The sequence below is a fragment of the Zootoca vivipara genome, chromosome 14 (assembly GCF_963506605.1).
Source record: "Zootoca vivipara chromosome 14, rZooViv1.1, whole genome shotgun sequence".
Taxonomy (NCBI): Eukaryota; Metazoa; Chordata; class Lepidosauria; order Squamata; family Lacertidae; genus Zootoca; species Zootoca vivipara.
The window spans coordinates 41,411,223-41,429,663 of record NC_083289.1 but is presented as its reverse complement, the minus strand read 5'-3'; the positions used below and the strand labels follow the sequence as shown (position 1 = coordinate 41,429,663).

At 45.0% G+C, this 18,441-nt stretch overlaps 2 protein-coding genes across 2 annotated transcripts in view; both read right to left on the bottom strand.

The window, feature by feature from the left end:
• Positions 1-11,337, bottom strand: part of VWA3A (von Willebrand factor A domain containing 3A) — a 52,706-nt gene extending 41,369 nt beyond the window's left edge. The window contains exons 1-7 of the mRNA XM_035130788.2: positions 8,604-11,337; positions 5,539-5,613; positions 4,970-5,038; positions 4,039-4,107; positions 2,291-2,411; positions 1,317-1,441; positions 1,167-1,241 (exon numbers count right to left, since the gene is read on the bottom strand). Of these exons, the coding sequence (XP_034986679.2) occupies positions 1,167-1,241; positions 1,317-1,441; positions 2,291-2,411; positions 4,039-4,107; positions 4,970-5,038; positions 5,539-5,600 (521 nt within the window). The 5' untranslated portion in view covers positions 5,601-5,613; positions 8,604-11,337. The remainder of the gene's footprint in view (positions 1-1,166; positions 1,242-1,316; positions 1,442-2,290; positions 2,412-4,038; positions 4,108-4,969; positions 5,039-5,538; positions 5,614-8,603) is intronic.
• Positions 11,338-11,473: 136 nt separating this feature from the next.
• Positions 11,474-18,441, bottom strand: part of MOSMO (modulator of smoothened) — a 52,688-nt gene continuing 45,720 nt past the window's right edge. The window contains exon 3 of the mRNA XM_035130789.2: positions 11,474-17,344. Coding sequence (XP_034986680.1) covers positions 17,160-17,344 — 185 coding nt within the window. The 3' untranslated portion in view covers positions 11,474-17,159. The remainder of the gene's footprint in view (positions 17,345-18,441) is intronic.

The following is an 18,441-nucleotide window of genomic DNA, read 5'->3' as shown; positions in this document are numbered from 1 at the left end:
GCCGTTCTGTTTTAATCCTTGCAAATAATAATTTTACGACCGTTTCTAGGATGGTTGGAGAAAACTCAGCATTCTCTCTTGAGCCCCACAAGGTTGTCGAGACTGGGCTTGAGTTGGCAGGCTCTGATGAAAGACAAGGAGGAGGAGGAAGGAGAAACGGGGCTGAATTGTGAGAGTCTAAGGTGAGAGGACGGGGTTAATGCCCTTTACACCTTGACTTCAGTCACTGGAAGGGGGAGCAGGGATGCTGGCTCTCCCCTCTGACCTTCCTGAAGCCTCAGCGAAGGATCAGGAGGGCTCTGATCAGCCAATGAGGGAGGACCAAACAGGAGGCAGCAGTGAGTGATCAGTAATCTGTGCAGGATAGTGCAGTCTTGTCACCTAGAATTGCCACTGCAGATGAGAGCAGGCCTGCCCACCCTAACAGACTGCACACTTACAATCCTGATATTCCCATAAAGCACGAGAAGACTCACAAGTGAGTGCGCTATGCCTTGTCTTGAAAAGCTTGGCAGGAGGGGGGGGGATATTTGTTGGGACATCTTCAATGCTTCTGCCCAGTTCTGAACTTCTTGCCCAGGTTCTGAACTCCTGGATCATGACTCTCGAGCACTGTATTTGCTGCCGAGCCTGTAACATTACTTGCCTAAATAAATAATTTATTTCTTACTTCCAGTTAAGAGCTTCTGTCTGCATGCGCTGGGGACGAGCTAGGACTCATTCACCAGAAACTAGTCTGAAATGAGTTTATTCAAAGCTTAACTGCGGCCCTCAAAGTTTGTTATTATGACTTGTTAAAATTTAATTGTTTAGAAAACAGAACCCGCTTCCCTCCTGCGGTTTCTAGCCACTGGAATTCAAAAGCATATTGCTTCTGATCGTGGAGGGAGGGCCGAGGCATTGTGGCTAGTAGCCACTGATAGTCTTTTCACCCTGTGAATATTTCTAATTCTCCTTTAAAGCCATTCAAGTTAAGACCATCACTGCCTCTCATGGAAGCTCAGAGAACAACAACACATTCTCATTGCTCAGAGAAAGGTCTGTAAAGGTGAAGGAAACTGTGGCTCAGATTCCTTGCCCATAAATAAAAACAACAACAACAACAACAACAACAACAACAACAACAACAACAACAGGAGAGGGGACACGTTTCCGGGGACACTTACTTACGCAACTCAGATTCAAAATAGTTAACAGCCTCCTTAGTATATTCAATACTCTCTGTTGAATCATTTGGATTTCTAAAAAGGAAACATCGAAAGATGAATGAAAAGAGCAGACGGGACCAGTCTGGAACAACATGAGCTCATACTTACACCACAATGCTGCCCTTCTTCATTAGATCGTCGAAAGAGAGTTGCAAGGGTTTTAAACCATAGACTTTGATCCAGTCATCTCTGGACTTCAACCCAGCAAACAGTATTGCCGTATCATGAAGTCTCTGTTGACCAAATGAGAAAAATGGGAGTCAAGAAAAGGCCATTCAGGGACGAAAAGCATGCATTTCAAATTGTCAGAGCACATGGCTGTAGCAAGAATTCACTTCTGCGCCACTTGTTTGTTACCCAGGTGAGGGATCACCTTTTAAATAAAAACAAGGAAGCAAGAGAATGACAGCAAGCCCAACAGATCCAGCAGGGACCCGGTTTATTAAAGCCATTGCAACTGGACAACCTTGCTAGCCAGTTGTTCAGCAGAACTATTAATTAGAAAAGACTGCCACGAGGCACATAAGAACAAAACTTATATAGCAGTTTCAAACACAGCATGCAAGGAGTCATAAAGATAGGGGGGGAACTGAAGGGCAAACTACAGAGATTTCAAGTACTAGAAAACAAGACTGAAGCTGGAAAAGTGCATTGAGGGAGGGGGAAAACATCAGCTCTTTAGGACCTCAGGGATTTCTATTGCCTGGTGGCTAAACTCACTAATCAATAATAGCTCAGACATCACTTATTGCCTAAAAACAGGAGCAGTCGATCCAACTCCCACCCTTCCTCTCAAAGGAGCCCAAGGCATGAAACAGTAAGTGATTAAAAAATAAAACAATTCCAATACAGATTGGGAAAGATCTCGATTTAAAAGAGTTGTTGGAAGAGCAAGGTCTTCAGTAGACATCAGAAAGACAACAGAGATGGAGCCTTTCTCATATTCCAGGAGAGGGTTTTTCCTTGGGTTGGTGCTACCACATGAAAGGCCCTGTTCCTATGTTGTTTGCAACAGACCTCTACTGTTTCTACTATCCATGAAGAGCAGGAGATGAGTGCACATAATACAGATATTGACTTACCATTAAATCCTGTGTCTGGTTGATATTGGTAACCAATAATCCATCATCAGAGACTGCTGCAGAAACATTCCACAAAGATGGGCTTCCTTTTTGTGAAGTGGTATTTGATACTGAACTTGCACTGGAGGGGGAAAGGGTTCTTATCATGCAGCATTACAAAGCTAGTCATTTCCTTTCTTTTCAGAGATTATACACATTTGGCAATGCAACTGCTAAAGCATTCCACTTTAAGTCAAAACCACTGTAATGCAGTAAAGTGGGAAATCTGGGAAAATTTTCATGGGAGATCTTGCCTAGCATCTTCGATGCATATTTAGTAAGCCAAAAGAGCTGTGGACAAGTATATATATGTGTGTTTCTGAGGGATAGGCACCCCCAAAAAACTTAATTATAACTTCGATTTCAGATTTGACTAGTACTGCATTGATTCAAAATACACAATATGACTTGCATTCATTCATTACGCTGCTAATACATTTTATGAAATGATGTTTTTCTAAAAGCGGAAAGTTTTCCATGGAGAAATATAACAGTGGCAAGTTTTCCATGATATGCAATTTCTTTAATAGAGATGTAACCAGATAGAGTGTGCTCTCCATGCAAGGACAATATTTCTCGCCAGGCAAGTAGCAGATGGCTATTTTAACATGGTTTCTTCCTAGGAAAACTTGGGAAAGACTGTACTTTAAAACAGTGTTTCTCAACCTTTTTTGGGCCAAGGCACACTAGTGTGCCGCGGAACAGCAGTTGAGAAACGCTGCTTTAAAAAGTGTGCGTGTTTATTTAATTAATTTGTCCAATATATAAGCCACCCACCATTCAAAAAATACCATGGCAGTGTATTTAAACAGATACAGGGGCATACGAAGTGGGGGGCGGAGGGGGCAGGTGACCCCAGGGGCCACTTGGGGGGTTGACAAGATGGTCCCTGCCTCCCCCCAGCTGTAGAGCGGCCGAGGGCATGCGCAGTCAGTATGGGCACTGCTGTCACGCACTGTCCGTACGGGCTGCCTCTCGCATGGCGACCATGAGGGCTGCTGCTCTCTCTCGCCGTCCATACAGGCGTGCACAGTCCGTACAGGATGCCGCGCATGCGCAGTCCGCATGGACGTCGCGCGTGCATCACGGGGCGGTTCGGCCTGCCCCTCGGCATCCGAGGTGCCGGGGAGGGTTCCTCCACCACTGAACATATATAACAATCAAAATATGAAGCTACGAACAGTAAATATGCATTAAATTCATATTTAATATCAACAGGATTAATATCCAACATTGCTACCCTGAAAAGGCCTGGTTGCACCTAGACTACGGTATTTCTGGTGGAACAGACAAAAAAGCAGTCTATGAGAAATATCTGGTTTAAATATCACCTCTTGGCTGCAAATTCACCAAGAAACCATACCCTCCAACTCCCGGTAAGAAAAATCCGGGTAAGAAAAGTGCAAACATGCGTAGAAGCGACTTCTGGTGCCGCTCTGCCCAATTTCCGGTGCCCAGACATGGCCAGAGCGGCACCTGAAATCGGTTCTGCGCATGTCCAGACATGCGCAGAAGGAACCTCCCTGGCAGGTAGGAAATCCAGGGGATTTACGGGATTTTTCTCTATTCGGGATAACAGCGGGGAAACGGGTTTAAATACGGGGGTTTCCCGCGAAAAACGGGAGACTTGGCAGCTATGCCAAGAAACCCTTTACACAAGCTGTTCTGCCCACCATATCCAACTTGTTCAAAAGCTACAAGTCGCTTACCCTACTTTTTCCAAGAACTGTGCATCCAGGAAACTAGCCACCTTCGTCTGCTTCGACATATTGCTGGATCTTTTATTTTTTTAAAGAAGAAAGAAAAGAGCGCCTTTGAAAAAATTAGCACACTATTTTATTTGTTTGTTTTGCCCTACAGTCCTTCTAGTATCCAGGGACGGAGGAAGCGGGGTGCGGTAGGAGCGGGCTGCCCTGGGTGTCACCACTGAGGGGGGTGACAAAATGCTGAGTGGCACTCACCCCAGGGCCTGCAGCGCCCGAGCCACGAGCCTCTCCTGGGAGAGATGTGGTGGCTTGCCACGCGCACAGGCTCCACGCTGCCCAAACGGTTCGCCCGCTGCCTACCCACCAGCCGTAGGGTGGCTGAGTGGGAGGAGGCAGGCAGACTCCAGAGGCCCCATGGTGCACCCTGCCCCTATGGGCACCCCCCCCATAGGGCACTCGAGTGGCTTCCTCCGCCGCTGCTAGTATCACAAAGCAGCAGCAATTGAATTCTAATACCGTATTGTAATATGCATAGCTGCCAAGTCTCCCGTATTCCCCGGGAAACCCCCGTTTTTCCAGCTGTCCCCAGCCAAAAAAACTGATTTTTTTGTTTTTCCCCGGGTTATTATGGCACGGCAGCCATTTTGGAACTGGGTGGAGCATGCTCAGAAGCGACTTTTGAGGCTGCTCTGCCCAGTTCCAAAATGGCTGCAGCGCGACTTCTGGTGCAGCGGCCATTTTGGAACTGGGCACAGCAGCATCAAAAGTCACTTCTGAGCATGCTCCACCCAGTTCCAAAATGGCAGCAGCGCTACTTCCGGTATGCTACTTTCGGTCCGGTCCCTTATTTTTCAGAGAGGAACTTGGCAGGTATGGTAATATGTAGGAATCTGCCCACCATATCCAACTTGTTCAAAAGCTACAAGTCGCTTACCCCACTTTCTCCAAGAACTGTGCATCCAGGAAACTAGCCACCTTCTTCTGCTTTGACAGATTGCTGGATCTTTTATTTTTTTAAAGAAGAAAGAAAAGAGCGCCTTTGAAAAATTAGCACATTATTTTATTTATTTGTTTTGCCCTACAGTCCTTCTAGTATCCAGGGACGGAGGAAACGGGGTGCGGTAGGAGTGGGCTGCCCTGGGTGTCACCACTGAGGGGGGTGACAAAATGCTGAGTGGCACTCACCCCAGGGCCTGCAGCGCCCGAGCCACGAGTCTCTCCTGGGAGAGATATGGTAGCTTGCACACGCGCAGGCTCCACGCTACCCAAACGGTCCACCTGCTGCCTCCCCATCAGCCATAGGGTGGCTGAGTGGGAGGAGGCAGGTAGACTCCGGAGGCCCTGTGGTGCGCCCTGCCCCTATGGGCGCCCCCCATAGGGCACTCGAGTGGCTTCCTCCGCCGCTGCTAGTATCACAAAGCAGCAGCAATTGCATTCTAGTATTGTAATATGTATGAATCTGCCCACCATATCTAACTTGTTCAAAAGCTACAAGTCGCTTACTCCAGTTTTTCCAAGAACTGTGCATTGTCCAGGAAACTTGCCACTTTCTTCTCCTTCGACATATTGTTGGATCTTCTTTTTTGTATTTTTTATAGGAAAAGAAAAGAAAGGGAATAGCCGCTTTGAAACAATTAGCACACCATTTATTATTATTATCATTTGACCTACAGTCCTTCGAGTATCACAAAGCAGCAGCAATTGCATTTTAATATTGTAACATGTGGGGGACAGAACTGAATTCCCATTCTTTTTAGCTTTCTCATTACAAGATTGGCACATATTTTTGTTGCATGGCTGAACTGGTCTTTCCTTTTTGCCATAACATTGAGAAATAAGTGCTTTTTAAAAATTATTTAAATATAGCCTCTGCTGCTACAGGCCTCCTAGTGAGTTCTGTGCCATTTGAAAGCTTACATCTCTGAAAAAAACGTTTGAGCTACCATCTTCTTTTCAGCCACTTTGTGGATGCTAAGATTGCCTTTGCCCGTCCCTGAAGAACTCAAGTTATACTATCCATGAAAGAATGGCTGATAAGATTGCCAAAATAAGCAAGTGTTATGTGAGGGAGCAATTAATAGACCGTTTTCATTAACACGTCAGCTGGACACCACTTACAACTGAGTGGAATGGATGGGTCTGTTTTATTGCTGAACAGAAACTTGATTTTGTAGGGCAGGAATGAGGAGCCTGGGGGTCAAACGTGGCTCATCATGCCCTTCGGGAATCACTCTAGTCTACCCACATTCCCTGCCATCTTCTATATATATAAAAATGTAAAAAGGCATGTGGGTGTGTTTCCACTTTTCACGAAAACCGCTTGACCGATTGAGGTGAAATTTTGATACAACATCACATGCAAATGTCCGAAGGATATAGGAAAGTTTGCTAAGACAGATGTCACACCTCCGCCAGGTAAAACCTCAATAAAACCCTGTTCCAGAATGCACCACTCAGCCAAAAGTGCATACTGGGAAAAGAACCAGGTTACAAACCAGCGCCCTCTAGCGGCGGTCTCACTGGTACTGCACCTATAAAACCTTCCCTCTCAACAGCACCTTGGCTCCCATTTACATACTAGGCTGAAGCCTTTACGGACTAGGCCGAATGGAGGTACTGACTCGCCTGGGTGGGGGTTGGGGGAGGAGGGGATGGGATAGGTCAGGACACATTGGGACCAGTCACAGGGATGAGCCGGGGGTGGGGGGAGAAGGGGGGAATCACAGGGATAAGCCGGGGTGGGGGGAGGAGGGGGGAATCACAGGGATAAGCCGGGGGAGGGGGAGGGGCGGGATACGTCATGGATCGGCACAGGGTGGGGGAAATCACAGGGATGAGCCACAGCAATGCATGGCAGGGCCAGCTAGTAGAATCATAGAATGGTAGAATTGGAAGGGACACGAGGGTTATCTAGTGCAACCCACTGAAATGCAGGAATATTTTGCCCAATGTGAGGATCAAACCCACAACCCTGAGATTAAAAGAATCTCATGGGCTATAAGCCCGGCATCCCCAGAATGCACCACTCCTTGAACGGAAAAGACCTCAGTCTTGCTTGGAAGGAGGAAGGAGGAAGGAGGAAGGGAGAGAGGTGCTACCGGTACTGCGCAAAGATAAAAATTACATTTGTTGCTCTGCCCCCTTTTGCCTCTGGCGCCATGTGGCCTTCAGAAGGTTGCCCAGAAGGAAACGTGGCGCTCAAACTGTAAAGGTTCCCTACCCCTGTTGTAATCGAAAGCAAGGTAAAAAGCTTAAAAATTGGCTGTACAAAAGATGACCTGCTTTAGGAAGGCGTGGTGCAGTGTTTAGACAGTTGCTCTAGGACCTCAGTTAGAGTATGGTGCTGATAAAACCAAGGTTGCAGGTTCTATCCCCTTAGGGATAGCTGCATATTCTTGCATTGCAAGGGGTTGGACTAGATGATCCTCAGAGTCTCTTCCAACGCTACAATTCTATAATTCTACAATAGGGCAACCTACTGTGGAACCAGGCAAAACTTATAACTGCAAACAAACTGGGAGATGAATATCTAAATGACATAAAACGGAATAATATAAAATGGTATATTATAAAATGCCAACATGTTTTTTCTTCAGTGGTCTCTGGCACCCGTATGTACGGTATGTAGCAAGCACACACACAAATGTAAATTCAGAAAACTTCCATACTGATGAAAGAAACAGGTAAAATATATACATAAACCCAAATAATTTAGGGCTTGTTGATATAGTCCTGATCAGACCATGGAATAATCTGAAATGCAGCATTTGTAGATGTAGGTTGAAATGCATTGGTTGCCTTAGTCACTTACAATATTTCACTTTGTTTCATTTGGACATCCAGAGTCCATTTTGTCCAGAACCAGCCAAAGATGACACAGAATAATGAAGCTATTCAAGTTCTCCAGTACTCCTAATCAGGCTGGATTTTGACACCGATCTTATTACTGAGAAGTGACAACTAGAAATTCACAGTCCTAAGTCTTTGTCACACTTGACAGGAAGAAACTTAAAAAGCAAGTCATTGTAAGGTGCAATCTGGTATCCCACTCCAAGCAAGGTTTTTAAAATAGGAAATATACCTGAGGTACTTTTTTTTTACAGTTGTATTCTCAAAAATTAGTAAACATACAATCAAATAGAAAATGTGTATACTGCTTTTTCTTTTCTTTTTACCTCAGTGGGAAATTATCAAAGCCATTCACATCATAAAACCTATGACAACATGCAGATTGGGGGAAAAAAAGTTCTATAACACAGTTTTCTGGCGACAGATTTTCGGGGCATATGATGGATATATACTGTTTGAAAATCACGCTAGATAAAAACACTTCAGTTACAAGTATTCCCTCCACGCTGGAGACACAGGTTTGCCACAAGAGCCCTGGGTAGTGACTGGAGAAAGAAAGGCACTTTGCACATACTCAGGGGCACAGTTTACTACTACCCTACACACGATGCTCTTCCAAACCAGCACATCATCTCACTGCTTGGGACACCATTGCTCCTTCACATCCCAACAGCCCTTCCTCTAGGACCACTACAAAGCCGTGCAGCCTTGGGACTCACCAGCGATCACTCACTCCGCCATGCATCTTCCCCTGTGCATGTAAAGCCAGGCTTTATCCGAGGAGCAAACACTCCCCTGGTTTGAGCTGTGTTTCCGTTGCCAACGGCAACAGAAGCAACCATTTTCCACAGCGGATGGAGGGAGATGAAAGATCTGCAGGGGAAGAGGGAAACACAGCTGCGTCTCAAGAGGCGCACAGCGAATTAATCTGCCTGAAAAGCAATTAATGTTTAGGTCTGGTTTGTTTGTTTTATACTCAGCCAAAAGAGAAAACCACGTGTATGACAAAAAAGAGAGTATTTTGACACCGTCTAAAAGGAATGGGGAAGCTTTGGCCTTCCAGATGTGGCAGAACTACAACTCCCAGCAGCCTCAGCAAGCATGACCAATGGGCAAGGGGTGATGGGAGTTGCAGTTCGGCAACATCTGGAGGGCCAAAGATTCCCCACAGGCGCCTTAAAACAAGGGAGGCGAACCCTTGTCACTGAGTAACCCTCCAGAAGCTATAACCCAGTGACGTGTGGGGCCACAAATGCGGGTTTTGTCTTTGTACAATAGTCTATAGTTTCTACACATAAGACTCCGCTCTCTATTTATTCTTCATCCAGGCAAGCAAGAAGCCTGATCAGAGTTCAAGGGTGCATTTCCGCTGGGCAAAAACTTTCAGAGAAAGCGTGAAGCAGAATCAGTGAAAAGTGTGTGCGGCTTCAGAGGGTGTGACGCCTGAGATTTCTGAGGGCCAGATTGAGAGGATTGGAGCGCCACATTCGGCCCCTGGGCACGAGGTTCCCCATTCTTGCCTTTAAAACTAACAGGATTTTTTCACCAGAATTTTGTCCGCTTCGGCAGATGTGCCGAGAACAGTAAATACACCTTCCCAGTGTGGTTCAGTGTGTCAGATTAAGACCTGAAGAGACCAGGGTTCAAATCCCCACTCAGACATGAAGCTCACTCAGGCCACCTCAGGCCAGTCACTCAAGTCTCAGCCTAACCTACCTCACAGGGTTGTTGTGAGGATAAAACAGGGCGAACTACGTACGCCACCTTAAGCTCCTGGAAGGAAATGCAATGAATACAAATAAAAATGGGTTTTCGGTTGTCCCTTTTGAAGTTAAAGGGGCACCACCCCCCTCCCCAAGCATGCTGCTATACTTCCCTCTTGTGCAATGTCAGCATGAGGGCAGAGTTTCCTCTCTGACGGAGGGACAATTTAACAAAAAAAGGACATTTCCAAGTGAATCCTTACAGCGCAAACGGGTCATAAAAATCAGATTTCTCTCTCTGTTTGGCAAGTCATTCCTCGCTGTTGCCTTCGCACCCACAGTCATGGGTATATATTTCAAACGTATTTGCTGTTTTTAAATCATTTGGGCCGCTTCCATCTTTTTCTTGAGATGGTTCTTTAAAAGGAGATACCGGTAAATAAATAAAACCCATGGCTATTCTGCTGCTTCAAGTCCTGGAAGACCTGCTAGCCCGGAAGACCCTTGCTGGCCTTTTCCCCACCTGGCCTGACCAGCTCCAGTTACGAAAGTTGAGGCTGCTGAACAGACTTTTCGGGCTGGGCTTTGTCGTCGTTGCTGTTATTGATATTACTTCTTCGTGTCTTTATTTTTAGACCTTTTTATGTGGATTTATTGTTCAGTGTGGTTGTGTACTTTTCCAGTGAGTTTTCTTTAGTTTATGACTTTTCGTTATACTTCTAATTATGTAATTTTTTTTCATGTTGTATGGCGCCTCAAGGATGGTTTTAACCAGTGTTTTCTTCCCAGGGTGCGGGGGAGACGCAGGGGTACGCATACCCCTAAACATTTTGTGAATCTAAGTTTGGCCTCATTGAAGGGCAGTATTTCAATACGAGTAGGAAAATGAGAGTATCCCTAAACTTTTTTTTTAGGGGGGGAAAAAGGCACTGGTTTTAACTATGGAAAGGTAGCATGCAAATAAAATGAGGTTTATGACAATGACATGCTGACAGTGTCTTCAGCACCAGGCAAAGTTTTAACCATCCCTACCTTTCAAATAATTCGAAGTTTCCCAGTTCTGTTTCTAAATCTGTTTTAACTTTTGGGGTGAGTTTTTGTTAAGGCTGTCAGAACACTTTATGTTAGGAGGTTGTGCATACACGCATACACACACACACAGAGTAAATAAATTATATGTGAGAAAAGGTTTCAGTTATATGCCACCCTAAAAATAAAATCAAAATCAAACCAGATTTATTTCTTTAAGTAGACAATTTATTTTGATAAACTTGCTCAATAACAAAAATACAAGTGAAGAAAATTATGTTCATTTTATACAGTTTGTATTAACAATTTGTTTGGAAATTAAATTGGGGCGGGGGAGAGAAATGTCCTAACCAATTAGAAAATAATCCTTAACAGTTGGAAGAGGATATGGTTGCAGTGGAAAGGGAGAAGACCACCACGAAGACCTTGAGCCCAAACATTTATGATCTCTTGGAGTAGCAGAAACAGAACTAGCAACTCCAAGGCAGGAAAACCTATCTGAAAATGCCATTTCCTTCATCTTTTTGCTTTGGGATCCTTCACACAACTTTATATTTTTTAACAGCAGGTCAAAACAGCAACTGAAATAACACACTGGAGAGAGGAGAGGGATGTGAAAGTGAGCTTTAGCAGTGCACCGAAGTCATTAAAACAGAAATGTTTGGAAACAGATCCCTAAACTCTACAATTTTATCTCAGGTGTGACTCCAGTGACTGTAAATTTGAAAAATAAGGCCTAAGCTTCAAGATTCCCGCCTCCCCACCCTCAACCCTGAAAAGAAGGCTTTAAAATGGCAACAGGATAGTAAAGAAATGATATCGTAACAGACACAAATTCAGGTTTGGTTTTTTTCCCCCAGAGAAATCTCACAAACAAAAAAGCAGGGTGGGGAGGAAGAGCTGCTGCTGTGAAGTTTATTGGTCACAATAGAAATAGAGGCCATACAAGTTTACCATAAGCCTGTCAAAATGACTGTAGAATGAAGTTCATTTCACCAGAACCAGGATGTTAAAAGCATTCGGAGTCGTGTGACATCAAATAACCTGGGGCGTTCACGAAATAGCAGCAAAGTAAGTGTGACTGGACTAATACAAATAATTTGCTCTTAAAAGTAAAGCTGGCAGAATTTCAAAAGGCTTTATGTGAATGCTCACCCCACCAATGCAGATTTTGCTGGGCAAAAAAGTTGCACACGCTGAACTGAATTAAGGGCAGAGGCATTTATTTAAAAGCCTGTAACAGGTTTTCCCAAAAAAGAGAGAGAGAAAAAAATCCTTGTGCAAATACAAGCGACAAATATTTCTTTGCTGATTTTAGCATGATGCTCTTAGGTATGGGGAAGGGGGGGGAACACACAAAGCTGACCCCCCCCAAAGTAACAGACAGAAGGTTGACAAACAATTGCACCATAAAACTGTGTTTTATATACAGTTTACAAGATATGGTCTTTCTGCTATAAATTAATACTGCATTCCATGTGATCTTATTAAAAGCAAGTGCTGACCCTCTCTGTCCCTCCCATTCCTTTTTAAAGTTAGAAGGATTATCCACACCCCTCCCCAATGACTGAAATTAAAGTTAAACAAACATAACACACCAATTATTTATGCATTCTGCAGCTATATTGGTTTTCACAAATACCTGTAGACAGGCCAGGCTCCCGCTCACAATATACAGACTGGACACATTCCATGATCACAGAAGGTCATTGGCAGATGCCCTTCTTCTGAACTTTCCCAACCTGTTTTTAGTTAAGTCAGGAAAATGTCACCATGTGGTGATCTGCAGGAAAGGGACAGTGGGGTGAGGTCGTTCTGGCAAATATGCCCCCCAAGTAAGCAGGGGCGGGGGGCTTGACTAGGGTTGGGTGATGTATCAATACACCGTCCAAAATCAGTTTGAAGTCTGCATCGCGGGAACAGTTTCATAATGTTCAACATGGTGATATATCGTGATGTCTGTCTAGGTTTTTTTTTTAAAAAAAAAATCACAACGTGGGAAAAACCGTGAAGCCGGTCATTGCTGTTCTCATGATTCCTGCCACCCCTGTTGCTCTGTACTATAAAATAACATTAACATACTGTTACAACTGTTAAGTAAAACCGTATCAGTTTTACACCCCTAGATGCCAGGACATTACGCCATTTGCCTCTACGTAGTTCCATCCTCATTTCAGACATATATTTCAGATATATCGGTATACAGTGGACGCTCGGGTTGTGAACGTGATCCGTGTGGGAGGTGCGTTCGCAACCCACAGCGCCGCATCTGCACACGTGCGGGTTGCGATTCAGCGCTTCTGTGCATGCACAAAGCATGATTTAGTGTTTCTGCGCACGCGCGAGCGCCAAAACCCGAAAGTAACCCGTTCCGGGACTTCCGGGTTTGGCGTAGTGCGCAACCTGAAAATGCACAACCTGAAGCAGCCGTAACCCAAGGTATGACTGTATCATGATGTTTAGCTGGTGATATATCGTGATGCTGAAAAGCAGATGTCGCTCTGCCCTAGTCTTGACGCTGCCCCTACTAAGACTCCCATGATGCATTTTGGATACATGTGACCCATCTCCCAATACCCTTTGACCTCTTGTTTAGCACCGAACACAAATCCATCAGCTTAGGTTGCTAATCTACGTTCTCAGGACAGTTTCTAACTCAAGTCAAGGCCGGCTTATATTAAACCCTTCCATTTAATAGTTTAAAGATGGGAGCTTGGGAGAATCCCTGGTTCTTCCAAAAAATAAAAATAATAAATGGCCATTTAGCGAGCTTCCACGGTCTTCCTATTTCTCGACCAAGAGCTCTTAAGTAATGCCATTTGCACACGTTTCCAAACAGGGGAGATGGGGTCTAATTTAGCTTCTTAAAGTAGAAAGGCAGGCTGAGCTTTGGATAGGGGTGCAAGATCCCACGTCTGAAAGATGGTGCCAATGAAGACGGGTGATGGCAGTATGAATTTGGGGTGGGGTGAGGAGATACACACTAGGAAAGAATAGAGGACGGGCAGGGAGGGCTACAAGAGATTTGGCCCAGCCATAACTCACTCTGCCTTCTTAGGCAGAGATTGTGCGAGGTTAAATGCTCCGATTCCTATTCTCAAAATAGCACCTGCAGCAAACTAGGTATGAAAAGAGGACCATACAGTTACTCAGATAATTGTAGGGTAGTTATGTCTTTTACTATGGCAAGACATAGAATGTAGTAAAAGGGCAAGAGTTTGTAGTTTTTGTTGTTGTTGTTTTTTAAAAAAAGCTCTGCTCCTGTGTCTTACAACAGCGGCCTGATATGTAGAAATTAAACGGGTGAAGGTTTCTAATATAATTTCATTTCCATGGCAGGAAAGGGGCAGGTGGAGGGATCATTAGCTGTATTTCTGGGTGTCATGCTGCACAGGAGAAGGGGCAGTAACTCTACTGGCAGCCCTAGAAAGAACCCAGGCAGGTAACAAACCAGGGATAAAAACTTCTAGGAAAATGCACCACCTCCATATTATTCCATGGAACTATTTACAATAATCCTTTGGAGAATGTGTCATATATATTTTTTACCCTTAATAGTACAGGTTATAGCTGCCAGGCCTTTTATCAGCTTGCTCATCCCTTTTAAGTACCAATTCATAAATGCGAACAAATTAACCCCATTAAACTATGAAGATCTCCTCAGAGCTCTGCACGGGATTTCCTGTTGCACTCCAGTTTTGTCCAACATTGCGCATTTTTAAAAAGAGCTTTCACATCCGAAACCAGCAAGCCCACATAGGGTGTCATTTTAGGAAAGCTGACAGAATTCAACAGCGCTCCCAATTTCTTTTGTGAAGAACCCCTCAGCCAGCTGAGTGAACAGGTTAAATTTTTTAAAACAAATACTCCAGGCAAAATATATATATATATATATCACAATCATCCGTAAACTCTACAGAGAAAGGAATCTGATACACCCAAGTCAGCCTCTGGCAACAATACTGTGATGGGAAAGTTTGCATGATTGAAAGGTTGTTCTGAAAATCATACAAGGTTTTTCTACCAGAGAACCTTCATTTTTTACAGCAAATTTTGCATACACAAATTAAAATTGGTCAGGATCTTTCTCTTGAAGCCGGAAGCAATTCCCCTCAGTGCCTGATTGCAGCATGAGATACTGCCGGCCTGGTAACCTTACATTTTCCCACTGCTACGGCAATCACTTGTGGCCCCTTCCAACGCTACAATTCTATGACAACTTTGCAGTGATCAGTTGTACCCATGAATAGAAAGCAACACCATGTGTTATGCTGAAAGTACAACAGCTGTTACTCCCTAAGCAACTCCTGCAACAAAGGACCGGCAGCTAGCATCCAACAGTATTTCAAAGGTTATCAACTTCTTCCAAAATACAGGGGACGCTCGGGTTGTGAACGTGATCTGTGCGGGGGGCACGTTCGCAACCCGCAGCGCCGCGCCTGCACATGCGCGGGTCGCGATTTAGTGCTTCTGTGCATGCGCCGAAACCCGGAAGTAACCCGTTCCCGTACTTCCGGATTCGGCGCGGTGCGCAACCCGAAAAGGCGCAACTCGAAGCGTCTGTAACCTGAGGTATGTCTGTAGTGTGGGGTTTCGTTGCTGCTGTTGTTCCAGCTCCACTCGGTTGCCGTCACTTAAGTGAGCAGGGCTGGCGCCTAGGGTCAAAACCATCAGGCATCTGCCAAAGCCCACGTCCTGGTAAAGGGCCTGCTGATGAGTGGAGCTACAAAAACCAGGCCGCTGCTGCTGGGTCTGATGACATGAATTAAGGAGCTTTAATGGGGGCTGCTCATGGCCAGAATGGGAAGCAGGCGCTGCTGCTCAGAAACACTCTGTGGCAAAAGACTGTTGCTCAGATCTTCCTTTTTGGCTATTGTGCAGGTCGTTCTTCACTTCTGGTGGCCCCATAAGTGCTCTCTTGGCCGGAGAGCAGAGAAAACAGGAGCTGCCTCCATTACTGGAGGAGGTTGGCAATGGCAGACTCTCTTAAGCGGCCAGGATGAGAGGGGAGACGATGCTACGAAGTGCAAAGGCCCCTTGGAAGTGGGCAAGCCCTACGTTAAGTGTCAGAACAAGGCAAAGCATGGGGACGTCAAGTGACCATATGGCTCTCATTTTTGTACCAGTGGATTTAACTTAATACTCGCACGTGAAAGAAGAATATGTCCCTCTTTGTAGCTTTTACAAAGCTACGGTTCACGTTATGTAGCCAACTTGAGGTGATATCTCACGGTAGATTTTCTGTGGAGAAATTCATATTAATAAGTGAAGCCAGAAAGAGCTGGCAAGCTGGAAAGAGGGTTTGGGGGGTGGGGAGAGAGAAACAGAGAGAGATGGGGGAGGAACCAACCCACTTCAGTTGCCCATAATTTAAGTAGTGTAACTTCCCAATACTGGGATCGGATCTTGGCAAAGTATGACACAAACTTGCCTTCTATCCTCAGTATACAAATAAATTACCATATAAAGAAAGAAAGAAAACCCTCTTAGCTTAACTTATAATTGCACCTAGAAAAGTATGGAGTTGTTTGTACCTATAACAAAACGTCTGTTAAAACCAAGGGCTGCTACAAAGAATGAGGTAAACTGAAGGCTTTCCCAGCTATGCAGCCTTCAGAGAAATGGCTTTGTGTATGTTTTTCTATTTCACTTTCCCCCCTCTCCTATCGAGTTCTAGTTTTACACACCACAGTGTTTTGCTAGCAAAGCGCTCAAGAGCTCTCTTCCAGAAACATGTGTCTGTGTGTATATATGTGTGTGTGTATGCACACGCACACACACACGCACACACACACACATATATATACATATTCTGTATACTGCATCAGCAATATATATATATATATATTTATATTTATATAAATATAATAAAGAATTCCCAGCCACCGTGACGTTCCACAGTGTTTCTAGAGCTCACTGGGGTTGGCGAGAGAGATGGCAGGCAGACGTTTTTGTTGTAACAGATTTCCGAGAACATCTTTTGATCAATTGGCTTCAGGATGCAGTTAGTGTAATGTTGAGCTGTTGGTTGGTTGTTGTTGTTTTTTTGGCGGCAAATGCTTCTTGCCTATCACAGAAGGAAGATGCTTATTTCCTAAAGAGAGTGAGGCCAGCCCCACTTCCAACTCCCTTGGCAAACCTCTGGTCGACCAAAGTTCATAAATACTTTTGAGACTTTTCAAAATTGTCAAGTTATCTAAAATGGGTCCAGTACAGTGATGTGGGGGTGGGGGGTGGGGGGTGGAGGGCAATAACGCTGCTCAGTGTAGAAAAGAATTATTCCACTACACTAGTTTCTATCACAGTGCACACCTGACCTCATCCAGACGCTCAGGAGATGAGTCAAGGCTGTCTGTCTGTATTTGGTTGTGGGAAAGGCTCTCCATTCAAAAACAAAAATAAATCCAAAGTGCATAGTGAGAACACATCAGAGACCTCCTCGTTCCGGTAAGACTGCAGCAGCCCAACGCAGGCATCCTTCCGAGATAGCGACGGACGTCCTACTCTCCTTCATGACCGAGTGAAGCAGTATCTAGACCTTTGTCAGCCAGGTAAACAGACTTTGCCAGCAAATAGAAGTCCCACTATTGTAAAGAAAATGGATAAAACAAACAGTACGTACGACGACCCAACCACTGTGTTGTTCGGCAGTTTATAAGGTTGGCCGCCCACTTCGTTGATATAAAATCCTATGGGAAATATTAGGGCTGCCATGCAGAATAGGATCACTGGAAGAAAATGAAAACAGAACACGGATTAGTCCTTGGGGTGTGTGAGAGAGCGAGAGTCATGTCGATAGCTCATAGCATTAAACAACAACAGCCACCATGGAGTGCAGACCTTGGAAGTTTCATCCCACTACATCTCAAAAGGACAAGAAAGAGGATTGGGATTTTAGAGCGGTGTGGGCATTCAAACCAACAGATCCTCTTACATAGATGTTGCTCTTTGTTCTCTGAGTACCCCCCAAGTTGTAAGGCACTCCGACCAGGACTACTTGTCTGCATAGATACCTTCCCGTAACTTAAGAACCTCAGATTTCCTGCATCAGTAAAGGATTAAACTAGAGAACCTCACAGGTCTCTTCCAAACCTACAATTCTCTGGCAAAACAAAATAAAAAAATTCCTTCCAGTAGCACCTTAAGACAGTGTTTCTCAACCTTTTTTGGGCCACGGCACACTTGTTCCGTGAAAAAAATCACGAGGCACACCACCATTAAAAAAGTTAAAAAATTTAACTCTGTGCCACCCTATATTATAATTATGACTGTAAGAAACACTTGCCAAATATTGCTTTCCGGCAGGGCAGCGCTGTGTATTGGCGGCCGCCAGGCTCGTTTGCACTGAGCTTTGGGAAAGAGGAGGAAAAATATTGCTTTCTGGTGGGTCAGCGTTAGCTATTGGCGGCCGCCAGGCACGTGACAACGCAAATCGCCCTTCTCATCACCGCACGTCGCGGCACACCAGCCAGCGTCTCGCGGCACACTAGTGTGCCATGGAACAGTGGTTGAGAAACGCTGCCTTAAGAGACCAACTAAGTTTGTCATTGGTATGAGCTTTCGTGTGCATGCACACTTCTTCAGATACGAGGGACTTCCCTTCCCTTCTGGCAGAGGGACTTCCTTGGGTGCCTCACCAGCTGGCATGCGGCAAACAGCTACCAAGTAGAGAGCCTTCTCAGTGGTGGCACCTCAATTACAGAATGCCTCGTGGAAGGCCTTTGTTGGTGCCTGTATGCCCATCAGCGCTATGTTGGTAACCTCTGTACTACCCAATCATTCCCACCACCATCATCAGAGATCAGGCAAGGAATGGCTCAAGTGA